The sequence below is a fragment of the Etheostoma spectabile genome, chromosome 20 (genome assembly GCF_008692095.1).
Source record: "Etheostoma spectabile isolate EspeVRDwgs_2016 chromosome 20, UIUC_Espe_1.0, whole genome shotgun sequence".
NCBI lineage: Eukaryota > Metazoa > Chordata > Actinopteri > Perciformes > Percidae > Etheostoma > Etheostoma spectabile.
This window is the reverse complement of record NC_045752.1, coordinates 12,835,931-12,852,485: the sequence shown is the minus strand read 5'-3', so window position 1 is coordinate 12,852,485 and position 16,555 is coordinate 12,835,931. Positions and strand designations below refer to the sequence as shown.

Here is a 16,555-nt window from a genome sequence, read left to right as displayed (position 1 = left end):
CGACATGTTTTTGTCTTACATTAGGATATTTAAAAAAAGAAACAGCTCTATACTTTTGTCACAATGTGTATGTACTTCTTGTATGTACTTTTTGTATGTGTATTAACAAATTCATAAACTGTTTTATTGAGGAACTTGTTTGTGCTTCACTTGATGTTAATTTTCAAAGGATGAATGCAGTTCTGTGAGTTAAAGTGAGCGTTTTTCATTGGAATGTCCACTTTTTTAACTTGTCATCTATCAGTAATTTTATTTCATTGATTTGATGACTCTCTTACTGGGATATACACACATCAATGTTGTGGCAACTTTTCCCACTTTTGTCAAGTTTCCAGTTACACCAAATAATAGACATGCGTTGGCATTTTGGTATAGCGGCAATTACTGATTTAAGCCACAGATTTAAATAATATTTAAGACAGGCGAGGAAAGAGTGTTAGTGTGCCTATTTCTCTTGATTGAAACTATCCTTGAAGTTCCACTCCACTCTGCTTGTGTGCAGCCATCAGTACATGCCGGGACTAGCAATGTGCCTGAGGGGCCGCAGGAACTGAGCCTGATACAGCTCTTCCGGGATTTAACTGCTCATTTCTCCTGCTGCCGAAAGAAGAGGGTCAAGACTTTTTCTCTCTTGTAACGCCCACGTCCACTGTTGCACAACCATGTTTCACTATATTGTCAGTTCTAACAAAAATAGATACGATGATTCAAGTTTGAGGGAATGCTAGAATCTGTGGCACCGTCCGCTTATCCCAAATATTATCTGCTCAGATTTGTTGGTAGTAAGAATCCTGACTGAACCTAAGATAATATTTAACTTCCTTAACTGAATACTGGCTTGTCTTTATCAACTACAAGTAAACCATGGCAACACTTCAGTCTGGCTGTATCTATCAAGTTACTCAGTTATCAGTTTGTCTGGCTGGGTGTAACTATTGGTTGCATATTAACACAGCTCGGCAACTGGCAGTCTTGTTTTCCTTCTGACCCTGATGTTTCCATGGAGACCAGTCATTTTGTGTATCAGTCTTCAGAAAGTCTTTTGTTCTTGGAATACCTCAAAACAACCATCTGAATGTCCTCTAAACTTACAGGGCTGGTAGTGGTGTGATGCTCTTGCGTGGCTCCCCTCTATTTTTATATCTGAAGGCCAGTTGTTAAAGACACAGTCTCCACGGTGGAGAGGTTATGGACCCTGGGTAAAAACGTGTTCTACTGCTGTTGCCGCTCTGTGAGGTTGTGCTATTTCTAATCAGGCCAATTCACATGTAGAGTGTTTATGCCCTGTGTGCCTCTTTTATCACTCTAGAAACTATTCCAATTCCAAGGTTACTTTTAAATGTACAAATCACATTTTTACTGCTTTTACTAGACAAATATGCATCTTGATTGGTTCAGGCTTTACCTCTTGTATGAGTTAGTCAAAAACTATTTTGGATCGTACCCAAAAGGAACATGTGACTTATATTTGCAGAGCATTGTCAGGCTGTCTTGGGTTTAAACCTATGGGTTAAACCTGCCTTAAGTATACACTTTACAGTTTACTTTAGAGAGCAATCATGGCAGTTCTATAGATATAAGAGAGAATAAACTGTCTCATGCACAAACAGGTGGAGTGCACTAATGGAACATTTATGATTTGTGTGTTTAAACCTACCTTAAGCATACACTTTAGAGAGCAATCATATAGGTTATGTAGAAATGATAAGCGAGATGATAAACTGTCTCATGCACAAATGGAACATGTATTGTGTGTGTGAGTGTGTGTGGATGTGTGTGTGTGTTTTAGCAGGGGAGTGGAGTTTTTTTTATTTAATTCCATATATTCACCCACCCATCGTGGTACCCAGGACAGGGATGATGCGTAAAGGAATGTCGCATCTCTGGGTCCAGTGTGCGCACAACAGATGGAGCCTCATGCTTCTGCTGTTGAGTGTAGGGTTAATACCGACTGAAGGGGGCGTGGTTTAGATCAATGATGACCGCCTCACTGTAGACAACTATATATATAAATATATATATATACAAAGACCTCAAAAATCACTGCCCTGACAGGTCCAATAGCACATACCTCTGCTGCCCACGCTGGACATTTCCAGCTTCTTTGAGGAAAAAGACTGAACGTGCGCAGCAGCTCTCCACACTTCCACAGGAGGGAATGAGTTTGAGACGCGCTGATCTGAAGGAGGTGCGACCTGAAATGACTGTTTGATCGTCCCTCTGCCTGCCTCGCCTCCTCCGCTGAACCCGGGAGGGTTTCCGTGCAGGAGCGGATAAAACAACCAGTTGAGAGGGTCGATGGGTAAAAAGTGAACGGGAGGGGACACACCAGCTGGATTCGTCGGTGAAGGAAACAAATGCAGGAGATCACAGCCTGGATGCTTCACCAGGATTGCTGCTGCCTTACGTAACGTTAACTCAGCTTTGTGGAGGGACCGGCAGCAGGACACTGCTGGTGCCGAGCTATTTAATCACAGCAAAGACACGCAGGTAGGTCCCATTACACGGTTAATGGACACACATTCTTAGTTCTGGATTCGAATTCGTTTGAAATTAGGTCAACGTCAAATACTTATATTCCTTCTTGATTTGACTACTTGAGTTGTTCTCTCAGTGTTTGTCCGCTAATATGGGGCACGCGTTATACAAGAAGTTTTGATATGATCACAAACGCCCTTTTCCCAGTCATATTAGAGAATAATCCCTCCATCGGCGCATCATTTGCGCATGCGCTCAAATGCCTCCGGATTACCACAAATAATGGACAGGCATGGCGATTATTGCTGTAGCCCATGCTGTTTACAGCCACAATAAACACGGGATTGCTTCAGTTTCTTTGCTCAGCTGTAGCTGTTGCACAATACACGTTAACGAGTTCCCTGAATTGATGACGCATTAATACAGGAGTGTATTACATAGTATCACATAGTTGGAAGTGGCAGCACAAAGTCATTTTTTACTTCAAATTTCAAGGTTTCCAAGCTGTTTGTTATAAGAGAAAGGACGCCCCTTAGAGAATACAGAAGTATTTGCAGCTTCAAGACCCCCCACCCCCCCTTACCCATTGATCTGTTTGAATTCTCTGTTTCTTCCCCCCCCCATGTAGATGAAAAGAGAGGAGTACAGTCACAAGTTTGTCCATCCACTCTTCATTCACTCAGCATGATTGGTGAAGGCGTCGTCTCTCATCGCAAGTGAGTACGTCGAGATGAACGAGGGCCACAGGCAGGGAGGAGGGGCTATCACTGTGGAGGCCGAAGTCATCCTCCACGCCATGAACCCTGAACTTGTCACACCTTCTGACAAAGATGGAAATTTATGTCCAGGGTACATCCAAGGATTCCTGCAGGACGACCAGGATTTCAGCCCTCCTGCAGTGTTTGAGAAGGAATACCTGCTGGATGGAAGACTGATGGAGAATAACCACATCGACCATCAGAAAGATAATGGCTCGTACATCTCAACAGCTGATCAGTTTCACCTCTCCAATGATAAAGGAGCTCCACGACAAAATTGTGCAAGCAGTGAAATCCACAATGGCGCCAGAGCTAAAGTGTCTTACAGTGGAGATTCCTCCGTGTGCTTGCCAAGCCAAGCAAAACAGGAAAGTGATTGGTCAGTCTTAAAATTGAACCTTGAGCGCAGCGACAGCAGCCAGGAAGCTGGAAATACACAGTCTCAAAAAGAGCCTGATTTAGTCATCGAAGTGGGCGGGCAGAAGATCAACGCTCACAAGTCTATCCTGGCAGAGAAGAGTGACTACTTTAAAGCACGGCTGTCACGAGACATCCTCAAAGTGAAGGGAGTAAGTTACAAGACTTTGTCTACATTAATAGACTATATTTACACTTCTCAGATGAATGTTTGCAAGGGCAATGTTGTAGATGTCATCACAGGAGCTAAAATCCTCCAGATCCCCTGTGCCGTCCAGGCGGCCATGGACTGCATGTCTAAACAAATCAGTCCAGAGAACTGCTTCGAGATCCTGACCATCGCCAAAAAGCAACGACTTAGTGAACTGAAGGAGACTGCCTACGGATTTATGAGCGACAACTTCCTGCAGATCCTCAAAGACCCCTCTGTGTACGGGCGCCTGAATGGATCTGAGCGGGATCTGATCCTGAAGAAGAGAATGGAGGGCAGGAAGACTCTGATGGTGGCAGAGATAAACGATGTGTTTGATCGTGTCGGGAGCCGGCCGCCGAGCCGCTGTGGCAGCCGACCACAGAGCCCATTGTCGATTGGGTCTTTGGAGGAGAATCACATGATTTATTACTTTAACGAAACAGCAAATGACTGGAGACCTTTAACTGCGATGCCTGAGGACATAAACACTAAAGGGTGCGGGATCTGCACCATGTTTAACTACCTGTTTGTGGCAGGGGGGATAAAGGGCTACGGGGACAAGGGCAAGGTTTCAGACAAGGTCTTCTGTTACAACCCCATAACCAACCGCTGGACTGAGGTCAGACCTCTGACCCAAGCTCGTGCCCAGCTAAAGCTTGTGTCTATGGATGGCTACTTGTACGCCATTGGAGGGGAATGTTTGTTTACGGTGGAAAAATATGACCCCCGCATGGACCGCTGGACCGCCGTGGCCCCCTTGCCCAAGGGAGCCTTCGCAGTGGCTCATGAAGCCACAACCTGCAGCGGAGAACTTTACGTTTCAGGGGGCACTCTCTTCTACCGCCTTCTTAAGTACGACGCCAAGAGAGACGAGTGGCAGGAGTGCCCCTTCAACAACAGCAGGAAGAAGTCCAGCGACATGGTGGCTTTCAAAAGCTTCATTTACCGCTTTGATGTCAACCGAGAGCACGGGATCACCGTGTTTAAGTACAACAGCATTGTGAAAATGTGGCACGATTGCGCATCACAGAGGCTTGGAAGTCATTTACCCTTCAGGTGTGCCGTGATCGGGAACTGCATCTACTGTGTGAACAAAAGCCAGACTCTTCAGTTTGTAGTGGAGGAGGAGAACGCCTACTTTGTTGAGGAGACGCTGAGGGCGCCTCTGGAGGCAAAAGGCGTTCTTTTTCCTTTTGTTCTCACTTTGCCTGAAAAGAATGAAAAAGTTATGTAGAGTGTGTATGTGTGTGTGTGTGTGTGTGTGTGTGTGTGTGTGTGTGTGTGTGTGTTCCAGAATAACACTATAATGTGTGTCGTGGAATGAAACTGGAAGAAGCAGAATACCTTATATACACTATTCAATGTCAGCTTTCTATCTCAGTGTGTCATTGCCTGCTTGTAATGGAATGTGTGTATTTGCATGGCAATTTATTGTGTCTGCAGGGTAAAGCCTTAAAAGGAACAGTTTTTTTTAGAGTGGAATGAATGCAACAATATTTGTATCTGACCGTAGATAATGACATAACGACAGTGACTGTAGGTTATTTTGTGTATTTCCTGTGTTCAGTTTGGTTTGGTGCACTTTTGTACTTAGAATAGATATTATTATGAACATATTAACTAGTTGACTGGCAACAAAAACAAGTGTTTTGTTGAAAAGAAAAAGAATGGAAGAAGTCGTAGTGCGCCTTAGGAATGAGGCAACACAGGTTCTATGCAAACGAGACAAAATATACAGTTGGGTCTGCTGTAAGGCTATTTACTACTTATACTGTAATGGGAAACTGACTGGGAAGGAATACAGTATTCTTTGAACTAGGGCTGCAACTAATGATTGTTTTCATTATTTTTGTGATGATTCGATTGTTTGGTCAAATAAATAGTAATGAAAACGCAGTGTTACAATTTTGCACTCCCCAAGATGTCTTGTTTTATCCAACTAACAGTCCAAAACCAAAAGATGTTTGGTTTACTGTTACATATTATAAAGAAAATCCACACATTTGAGAAATTGGAAATGGCAATGTTTGTGCCATGTTTACCTGGAAAAACTATGAATCGATTATCAAAGTAGTAGTAGATTATTTTCTGTCGTTCAGGTAATTGATGAATCAATGAATCACTGCAGCTGTAAATCGAACGCTGATCTTCCCTGGCTTTGACCTAAACCCGTGAGGTCAAATTTTAGTCAGTAAAAGAGCAACTGTATCAGTTTCAGGCCACACAGATGTTCCCTTTGTAAAACATCTAAACAGCATGTTGTACCATGAAGTAATTTACGCAAATTCTGCTCAGCTCAGTATTTTCAAAGGGAAAATACAATCTTGCCAGAAATATAAAATAAGAAGCTTCAGATTTTTAGAAAATGAATTTGAATTTGAACTGATCTAAGTTAAGAAGTACATCAATATTTATTTTTGGGATTAAGGATATGCTATTTGGAATACTCACAGGTGTCACAGTTCCTAAGTGTAGCACATTTGCCAAAGATAAATAACCATTTAGTGAGGCTAAAATAAAACTATTAAAACTGACAAAGACTTTTGCTTCTTTTGGGGATTAAGTTCCTTATTAAAAGCGTTCCACTGACAGTCGAGTTAAAAAACTAAAGCGGTAGTAATAGCAACATGTTGGCTGCTGACAGGCACTTTCTGGGAAGTTATGGGAAAGCGAGCCGTTCAAAATACACAAAAGATGCATCTCTTATCTTTCTTTTCCTGTTTGTGTTTAGGGAAACACCAAAAGAACCGTGTTCAAGTGCTAGCAGGTTTCTTCCCTGGCTTGAGGTGCTGGCCCCGCTCTTAAGGTCAAAGGTCAAATTAGATACTACAGTACTGCAGCAAGGTCAGGTCATGGCCCTCACTGTGTCCACAAACCAGATGTCCTGCTGTCATGACACTAAGAAATCATGCTCCTCTTGCATCAGTGCACACTATTACAAGTTTTATTCTAAATTTCCTTCTTTTAGACATTTCGCAGTATTTGTTTGTTGCTGAAACAACAGTGGGGGTTTGGTACGAAAGCTACTGCTAATGCCTCTTGGAATACATTTTTTGATAACATTTGTAGAAATGTCTCCAAGCAGTTTGATATTTTGCTGGCTGCCATATGTATTTTTGTGAATTTCTGTATGGATTTGGTAGTTTTGGATTTGCTGCTTTGATGGACAGTAAAGTAATGCATTGTTAGGCCGTGGCTTCCTGTACAAGGCATATGGAGTGGAGGAACAAATTAGCTGTTGGATAATGTATATCAATCAGAACTAAGTGCTTAAAATAAAATATTTTGTGTCTGAAAATGATCTGGTTTACTGACTATGCCTTAGGCATGGTGGGGAAATGCTGTTATACCTAAAACAGAGTTGCCATCTAGTGGATACTGACTGTAACAACACCCAGAGATACTGCTGTGCCAACATGAGCTCTTGTCCAACAAAATATTAGAGAACCTAGTTGGCTGTATTTTCCTTACTTATTCATGTACAGTAATTTTTATAGTACTCATAGCATAACTTCAAGTGAAGTGTAATGAATGTAGGTCATGTAAGTCAATGTAAACATAATTATGACAATTATGTATTGTGCAAATAATTTGATTCGATTTTAGGGCTGAGAAGTCACAAGTTACAGTAAAACACAACATGATCACAGCATCAATAAAGAATGCAATAGAACATCATAACAGACTACAGTATAATTAGCTGTATGATGGTTGAATTGATTAATTGTATGATGAATCCACAAAGATGGAAAAATGCAGAAATGTTGCTATCCCAAAACTGTAGATACTTTTAGTTGTGACTAGAATGAGACATGCAGTGACTTTTTCTATCCCTGTATACAAGAAAGGTGTTAAGTGAGACAATTTTATTTTGAAGCCACACATTGTGACTTTTGCTATACAGCGGCCACAGGTGACAATTACAGAATAATGGGACAGACCATATTCCTTCATTTCCCAAGATTCTCGTAGGGTGAGTTGCTTTAAAGACATCATCATTATCATCAGGTGACCTGACTGATAGCAGGGATGGAAAACAAGCAGAAACAACAAACGTTTCTCCATGGTGAGTCAACACTCCAAGGTCTAAGTGCATTTTTACATGTATTCTTATATTCTCCTTTTAAGGTTATTAGGCATATAACCTGATCCCTGTGTGTTTCATATTATAATGTTCAGAAAAAACTCAGCTTTATGTACACTGACGTCCACATTTTTTCCCGAGCAGAGATTATTTGACCCCAGCGGAGACATTTCTCAAGTCTCTTACCCACACTCACTTATTTGGTGCTTGACATGGTTTTACTAAAGTCTTGGGTTCACAAAAGTAGAGTGATATGTGTATAAAAAAGTAAATACATATCTAAAATGAAATTTTGTTTTCTGCTTTTTGAGTAGGAATTGCTTGAACTCGCTGGTACGTCTTTTATCCTTAGAGGGTTACCTTCTGGTTTTACTTTTGTGTGAACAAATTTTTGTGACACGGTAGAACATGGTACAGTAGCACAGCACTGACTCATTAATCTCCATTATACAGCAGTATCTGTCTAGTGTTTGCTAACAGGTCCCCAACTAAGGCTGTAGCAACCTAAACCCCAAAGTGAATTGAACTGAAGAAGGGGGACTTTTATTTTTCATACATTTTTCAATTTTTTAATTTGTAAAAATGACTGTTTGGTCTCTTTTTTCAGAGGTTACATAGTTGTGCTTTAAGTCAAGTTTTTGAGATTAGTTTTACTGTACACAAAATATTTATTTACATACATAGCAACCATTGTTTCAAATACAGCCTAACCGATATCGGCGGGCCGATATTATCGGCCGATATTAGGCATTTCCCGAACTATCGGTATCTGCATTTATAATGGCTAACCAAAAAAAATATATATATATATATATATATAAAAAAAAAATAATAATAATATTAAATTAAAAAAAAAAATATATATATATATATGTATATATATATATATATATTGTTCAAAGGACTTTAAGTGTCTTAAATTTGTTTTTTATACAATTTATTTATCAGAACTTTAACATAATTTGATGTTCCTCTGTTTTGTTGTAACAATAAAACAAATTATTATCATATTATTTTAGTGAGAACTCATAAATAACTACAAATAACTCATGTTAGGGAAATCTATGTTTTATTATGCGTCTCTGGATTTTTCAAAAATATATATATCGGAATATCGGATTTTTAAATAACCAAATATTTGTATCGGTTTCGGCCTTAAAAATCCTTTATCGGTCGGGCACTAGTTTGAAATTAGTCAAGTTGGCCCAATTTCCTGTCTATGAAATTGAACTCTCCAATGTAGATTTTGTCTCTCATTCACCAGCCCACATCACAACTGAGGCCAATATTGCTCCTATTCTATATCAATAAAACGTCCCTCAGAGTTTAAAGTTTAGTATGATCCAGTTTGAACCCAGAATGTTAAGAGTAAATGGACACTAGGCAATCGTCTAACGTGAAATGACTATGTTGTCATGTAACAGAGACTATTTGTTTAATGCAGTAAATAGACAGACATTTGTCTTGAAAGCAGCGGTGCAGAGGCCTGTAGCAGACATTTTACTGAACAATGAAAAAAAATTGAAGGGTGGAAGTAGGTTTTTATAAACATTTCATACAGTGCAATGCCTACTAGTTATGTAGTAGTACACGACAGTGTGGGAAAACTGCTCTGCTAGAAGACCAAATGCATGTAACAAATTGTGTTGTACTTTCAATACTCTACAGTAGAAAATAAAATAAAAACATTTTTCAACGCAGAATGTCAAAACATAATTTCACACCTGCCCTCATGCAGTGGGGATTAAAACAAAAACAAAAATTAAATTAAAGCTTCAAAAAATCTGACCTTGCCATGCCTCAGCAGTAATGCCATCACAGGAGAAGTCCACGATCTCAGTGACCTGAACATGAAAAACAATGCATAATTTCACTGAGAAATGATGGTGAATACCTTTGCATATTTTTACACAGTCAATGAGCCAACACAGTAGAGAGATATTTTTCTTCACTTAAAATATTATTTGTAGTGCTTAGGATATAAAAATTGCTCCATGGCTTCCCAGAAGCACTGGTGCACTGGTTAGGGCAATCCACAGACCTCATTGTGAACAGTTTTTAGAATTTATTAAGCAGATTTGAGCAGTAAGATAGTGTGCCAAATAAATGATTCATTTAGTCATTCATTTAGTTACTAAGCAAATGCAACAACACCACAATACAGCCTAGAAATTAGCATACATTTAATATTTGCTTCACAAAGGGTTTATTCCAAAGGTGTAATATTGAATTGGTTTATATTGAACAGCTGTTGCTTTTATTGTGACCACTTCTTGTATTTCTCACAATGTTCACCCTTTCAACACGTGAGGGCAGTATGAGCATGATGTAAAAAAATGGACATGTCACAGCTGCACCCTTTTCCAACCATGCTCGTACTTGAGTATACTTGAGTTCACAGGTATGAGCCATATCTGGCTCACATGCAGTTTGAGTTGTGGCCAGATTGGGTTGTGCTGCTTATGGGTCAAATGATGGTTTCAACACTCAAAATGACCTCATAAAACTGTAGGGTTTAGATTAGATTCAGATTAGATTCAACTTTATTGTCATTACACAGGTACAGGTACAAGGCAACGAAATGCAGTTTGGGTCTAACCACAAGTGCAATGGCAGTAAGTGCAGGATATACAATGGTTTCATAAGTGCAGGATGGATATGTATTGAATAAATATAGAAACAGAATTTTACAGATTGATTTTTCCTATGAATATAACATATAGATAACAAGTACTGTGAACAAGATCGGCAGGTGTTATGTGTTGTGTTAAGTTATGATTAGGTGTTCTATTGTCAGCTATTATATTTGTTTATTAAATTCATTAAATTCTGATTTTACACAAGAAGATTTGAGTTTGAAGTAGAAAACCTAACGTGTATTGTTGTCATATATGAAAAAATAAGAATAATAACAATAAATAATATAATAAATAATAACGATCTTTATCTGTTTTGCTGAACCATTTAAAAATAATTAAGTTAGTTCATTAAAAGTATAAATGTGGATTTCTTTCAGGGCGTTTTTATTATGATTGTCAGCTATAGAGTCTGTACATTAATCAAGAATGTGTTTTTCTCAGGTTTAAATTAAAATGATTGTAATAGTTCACTTCTTTTAATATTTTCTATACCTTCAAATGCAGACTATCTAGATTAAGAAGAAAGAAAATATTTTACAAGAAAACGCTCCAAATCCCCTCAGCCTGTTACCATGGAGCTAGGATGATTGACACCCCCTCTGCCCCTGACGTTTGAACCGGTGCATTGGGGAGCTAGCTAAGCTAGCTATCAGTTAGCTGATAGCTAGTTAGCAGTTGCTAGTTTTTACCAGTTTCCAACCCACGTAGCGTTTATATTTGACTGTTTTTGTTCAAGCGGGAAAAGACAAGATCAGAAACCATAACTTACATTAATGTCAGGCACACAATTTATGTGACTGTTGATACAATCAAATTTCACCCACTGCCCTGCCAAACGTCACCGTACTTGGAAAGTCCAGCTGCTAATGGAATTAGCATTAGCTTGACCTGAAAGTTCCGAAAAAGATAGTAAGCTTTGAGTTGAGATTAGTTTGTCAGATGTAGAAAATATTATGCTAAGTGAGCTAAGACATGCTAAAAGCTAGAGACAAGGTTAAAGTTAGCTTAGTGTTCAACAAGCATAACTAGCTAACCGTGGAAATTGTATTAAAACAACTGATAGAAGATGGTACCCAACGTTAGCAGCAAAGATGTAGATAGCTAGTCACAATTTATCAATTTATCATCGTTACAAGAGAACAAAATGCTACTTGTATATGTCGGAGCTAAGTTAAGAGAGGGATATGTGCATTTATTTGGGGGTTAGGTTTGGTTTCCAAATGCTAACTTTAGGTAAGCTAACGTTATACGAACTGAGATGAGAAGTTGGGCAATAACGGTATGCTTTTTTTCTGTTTTCTTGCAGTGTTAGCATTAGCGTTAGGTGAAGGTTTGGCTGAAGCTGCAACATGTTGATGTGGTGGGAGTTGTGCCATTCATTGTCATCCTGTAACTAATTATCACCTAATCTTACTACTGCATAAAACTATCACATTGGAACTCCTCATTTAGGTCAGTGACTCTTTAATTGCTCTTTATGACTAACCATTTAAGTGTTTCACATCTTTTCTTACACTGTCTCTGTTTGTCTTGCTTTCAAATGATGAACTGGTCTCCAACTTAAAATATGAAACATTCTTTTATTATCCTGTATGGCCAGCAAAGCAAGGGTATGCATTTTGTACAGACGGCATCCACCAAGATGGGGCTTACTTTTGAGTAAGCAACTAGATCCATGCTGCATTCTTCACTAGTTCTCTTATGGAATACTAATTATGTTTGCATAATTGGTTTTAGTCATTTAAATGGGGTGCTTGTTAAATCTTTCCCCCTGTTTTCACCTACAGCTAAATTTAGCTAACAAGGTCTGTCTGAATCTGAACTGCTTTGTTATAAAAAAAAAATGAGGCATTAGTGCTTTAGATTTCAGAATGCAGTGTCAATGGATCTTACATCTTGAAAGAATGAAGATACAATTTGCAATGAATTAAAACATCTTATGTGATAAGCTGTTGGGAATGTTTTTGTGCTCTGCTGCTGAACAGCTTTCAGCAGCCTCTTTTTGTGTAATGGCAAAGAGATGTAAAAAAGAAGTGACATTTTATTTTAATTTCCAGTTGATGATCTGTGATTATGCTCTTAAACAGCAAATGTGCACCCCTTTAAAGAGACAGACTAAAAACGTTAAAGGCTGGAAATTAGAATTACCAGAAAAAAAGGATTGGCCTGGGGAGAAGCATCATGTAATATGCTTTTCCGTATCCACCCCGCATTCTCTCATTTTTTCCATTTGAATATACACAGAATTATTTACACCTTCAAGGCAACTCGACGGAACTGCACATCAGTCAATTAGTAAATCCGAAATTTTCTGTGATTCCAGTTTAGCATAGAGTACTTGGCTCCCTCTGTTCCCCCCCTTTTAGTCTCCCATCCTGACAGTGACAAATTACACCTCGGCTTGGCGAGATTGAAAATTAAAAGCATTTAAAGTTGCTCATGCATTTATGCTAATGAGAAATCCAGATATGATTTGCATGCGAAAGAGGCTAGTCTGAGAACTCATCATTGCCCCCACTACCTCCAGTCTTTCCAGCATTTCTTTAGGCTCTGTTTTTTTCTTAGTATGTGAGCAAAGAAAAAAATGCAGAGTGTAAACCGTCTCAAAATGTGACATTTTATACGGCTGCATTTCATTACATACAATAATTTGTATTATTGACTCTAAGAGGGTCTTTGTACAGTATTTATGATGCAACCTTCCATTGGTACCCCATCGCCACTCAGGCAAATTGGGTCATTGTGTCTGGCGTCACATCACACCACAGGAGGAAACACTACCAACAAAATGACATTGTGCAGTTACTGCTCATGCCGTCTCCTGTCGATTTGGATTGGGACTGTTAAATACAGGATGTTCTTACTTGTATAACATTGGCAAGGCTACGTTTAAATTATAAACGTTATTCTGTGGGCATAAGCTTCTAAAGTCTAATATTAAAATGTTTGGTCAGAGGATAAAGGCTTTGTTTTGTGATAAACATGTGCACAACACTTTGGAGCCGGAGGATTAAAACTCAGGGCTGATTTGTTTTTCCCAGTAAGCTCCATCCACGTCTTCCTCTCAAAATATCAAAGCGCACGCTTCTTTGAATTTGTTTGTTTCACAGTTACTAAATCATTGTACCCTTGGAAACAAGACACATTAATGAAGGTGGAAAACGAAATGGGACTTTAATTTGTTTCAGTGTTCATCGCTGAGGTGAAATGGATTAGCTTTGATTGAGGTGTGAGATGAAGAAGGAAAGCGCTGACATGACACTTGTATTTGTCATCATGTCATTTCAAGGAGGACGCTGCAGCAATTATAAATATGGGTACACAGCAATTAAAAGTGGTAGTATTCATTAATAATTTTTATATTAATTTTTCAGTGGCCTATGAAATGATTGCCACTACACAGAGGCTTTCCAATTATGCTGCTTAATTAGAAATGTAAATGTAAAGAAATAATTAAACTTGGGAATACATTAAGGTTGTCAGGAACACTTAAAAAGTTACAACCATCACTCAGATGTTGTTTTCTCTTATATGTTTTGCAATGATTTATACAATAAATATGAAACGTTGATCAATGTGTGAGGCAAACCAAACTGGATAGTTAGTAAGTTACGTGATGCTTCTTTCACAGGCACTATTCCCAGAAGCAGCATCCATGTAGATAATGCAATCTTATCAAAGCAAAAAGTGAGAAGCTGCATCCTTACTTTAACACCTGTCCCTTTTTTTTTCTTCTTTCAAACAAGTTCCTGGCCGATAGCCTCTGCAACCTGTACTCGCTAAAGGTCACCAAAGAGATGGAGGAAGGATCCACAGATCCACTAAATCACAGGTAAATTAATCTGTTATCTTTTAAAAAAACATATTTAACAATAGACACCAGTAAAATGTGTCACTTCACCTGCAATGTTAAGAACGAGAATGAAGATACACAATTTGGAAATCAACACAATAATTCATTGTTTACACAATCTCAATGTAAAAGATGTAGATGTTTAAATTGAGATGTATTGTGTTTAGGGGTGTCACAATTCTCCAAATCCAAGATTTGATTACATTTTCAATTCTAAGGTCACGATTCAATTTGATTCTCGATTTTTACTTTTTTTTTTTGTCTTAAAGCACAGGTTGCCGTGCCATTTTTAGACTAGACTTGTATTTAATTTAATGTCTGACCTTTGTTTGCAATGCAATCACATTACATTGTCAAATTTAAAACATTTATTAACAACATAATGTAATCTTCAGTCAATTGGAAACTTGACAATTTGTCAATAAAAAAATAAATAAAAAAAAAAGGTTTACCAAAAGTCCTATTGACAGACGCTTCGCAACACACTTTTCTTTTAAGACATTAAAAGAGCAGTTTAAAGAGATAGAAACTAAAACCAGCCCGCATAGCTCAGTTGTTAAAGCAGGCACCCATAAATAGAGGTTTGCTCCTCTACGCAGGTTTGAGTCCGACCTGCGGCACTTTGCTGCATATCATTCCCCCCTCTCTCTCCCCTTACATGTCTTCAGCTGTTCTATCAACAAAGGCCTAAAAATGCCCCAAAAAAAATCTTTAAAAAAAAAAGTTTGCAGGGAGGGATTTGGGAAAGGGAGGTGTTTTATTTTGTGTGGCGTGTAAAATGTTCTAAGTAAATGACAAATGTTCTACGTAAACAAGATAAATAGGTTTGGAATTATTTTTACAACTGAAATTAATTAATGAATTTGTTATTCAAGAAGGCAAGTACCGAAAAAAAGTACCATTGGGTACCGGAGCCAAATTCCAGGTACTGGTATCGGTACCATACCGGAGAAAAAAAGTGAACGATACCCAGCACTCATCAGTATTTAGTTCATTCCTGTGATCTCAGATGCTTCAAGCAATATTTGTGAACATGATCAACATTCTCTTACAAATGGTAAAAATCTAGTTCTATTTAATTTTTTTTTAACATCTTAGCTCTAACTTTTCTTGTACTGACACTGTCCCATTCAATACCTGTGGAGTTGTTCAGTTTGTCTCTCCATATTAAAAGCATCAGGAGAGCCTTGACTTACTTGTTTATCTTGAGAGACAAACCAATTTTTAACTGCCTTTGATCATAGGAATACATTTTCATTCCAATATAGCTTAGATCTTACAGCTGCATATTGATATTAGTAGGCAAAGTAATAATCAAGTAGAGCCATCACTTGTTGACTGCAGCGGAAGCTAACTGAAAGAAAGACTTGAAAGCATTTGTACCTCAAAGCGATGGCAGCCTCTAATGATAGGATCGGTTTTGGCACAGCACGTTGGCCACATTTCCCTCAAAGCCTTGTGTGACAGCTCTTTAATTGGACCTCTTCGTTCCCTCAGTGCTATAAAATGTTAGTAGCCAGTATTGTTTGACTGTTGGTATAATTATTTCGCAGTATACTGTAATAAAATCAAGCAAGACAAAGTTGATCTCAAGGAATTCTGCACGTCTTTTCATGAATACAGGCAATTTCATGTTCATTTGGACCTCAATATTCCTCACTGAGACTTACTGAATCATTTCTCCCCCTAATCAAGTGCTAACTGAGCACTCATGCATGCAGGAGAATGAAGATCTTAGTCTCCTCTGCGTAACAGTTAAAGCAATATTTTGTGCCTCCATCAGAGGATAATTACTAAAACCTTGTCCAATTATCTTTTGTGTGTTGTTTCTAGTTCTTCACGTCAATAGCAGAAAGGATGTTGGGGTAGTTGTGTGAATTTTAAGCTCATCATCATCCAGCCTACCTAAATAAAATGTGTGCATCACAAATGAAGCTCCATGAGAGGTTGTAGTTTTGACCTTGACACTGTTGGCATTTCTTTCAGTCCGTCTCTTCCTTGTTGCTCTTGTTTTCCCCCACTGAACACAAAGAGTAAAAAGACCCTTGTGAACTAAAGCCTATACCAGTCAGATGAGAAGTGTGTGTTAGTGTGTGTGTGTGTGTGTGTGTGTGTGTGTGTGTGTGTGTGTGT

The 16,555-nt window shown here is 38.6% G+C and overlaps 2 protein-coding genes and 1 long non-coding RNA gene across 4 annotated transcripts in view; all 3 read left to right on the top strand.

Annotated features, from left to right (window-relative positions):
* arhgef10 (Rho guanine nucleotide exchange factor (GEF) 10) overlaps positions 1 to 134 on the top strand; it is a 58,488-nt gene extending 58,354 nt beyond the window's left edge. For both annotated transcript variants that reach the window (XM_032500558.1, XM_032500556.1), the window contains one exon: positions 1 to 134. This exon is cut by the window's left edge and continues 770 nt beyond it. The gene's annotated coding sequence lies outside the window, so the exon portion shown is untranslated.
* A 1,828-nt stretch (positions 135 to 1,962) lies between these two features.
* kbtbd11 (kelch repeat and BTB (POZ) domain containing 11) lies at positions 1,963 to 6,182 on the top strand. The gene is made up of 2 exons (XM_032500559.1): positions 1,963 to 2,490; positions 3,107 to 6,182. The coding sequence occupies exon 2, from the start codon at positions 3,209 to 3,211 to the stop codon at positions 5,078 to 5,080; it is 1,872 nt and encodes a 623-aa protein (XP_032356450.1). The 5' UTR covers positions 1,963 to 2,490; positions 3,107 to 3,208; the 3' UTR covers positions 5,081 to 6,182.
* Positions 6,183 to 11,239: 5,057 nt separating this feature from the next.
* The window catches only part of LOC116670166 (uncharacterized), a 6,700-nt gene continuing 1,384 nt past the window's right edge, over positions 11,240 to 16,555 (top strand). The window contains exons 1-3 of the long non-coding RNA XR_004326950.1: positions 11,240 to 11,478; positions 11,876 to 12,021; positions 14,316 to 14,401. This is a non-coding gene — a long non-coding RNA (uncharacterized LOC116670166). The remainder of the gene's footprint in view (positions 11,479 to 11,875; positions 12,022 to 14,315; positions 14,402 to 16,555) is intronic.

What these genes read in the sequence shown, in the direction of transcription:
- kbtbd11 (XM_032500559.1), top strand. Translation starts at nt 3,209, where the DNA reads ATGAACGAGGGCCACAGGCAGGGAGGAGGGGCTATCACTGTGGAGGCC.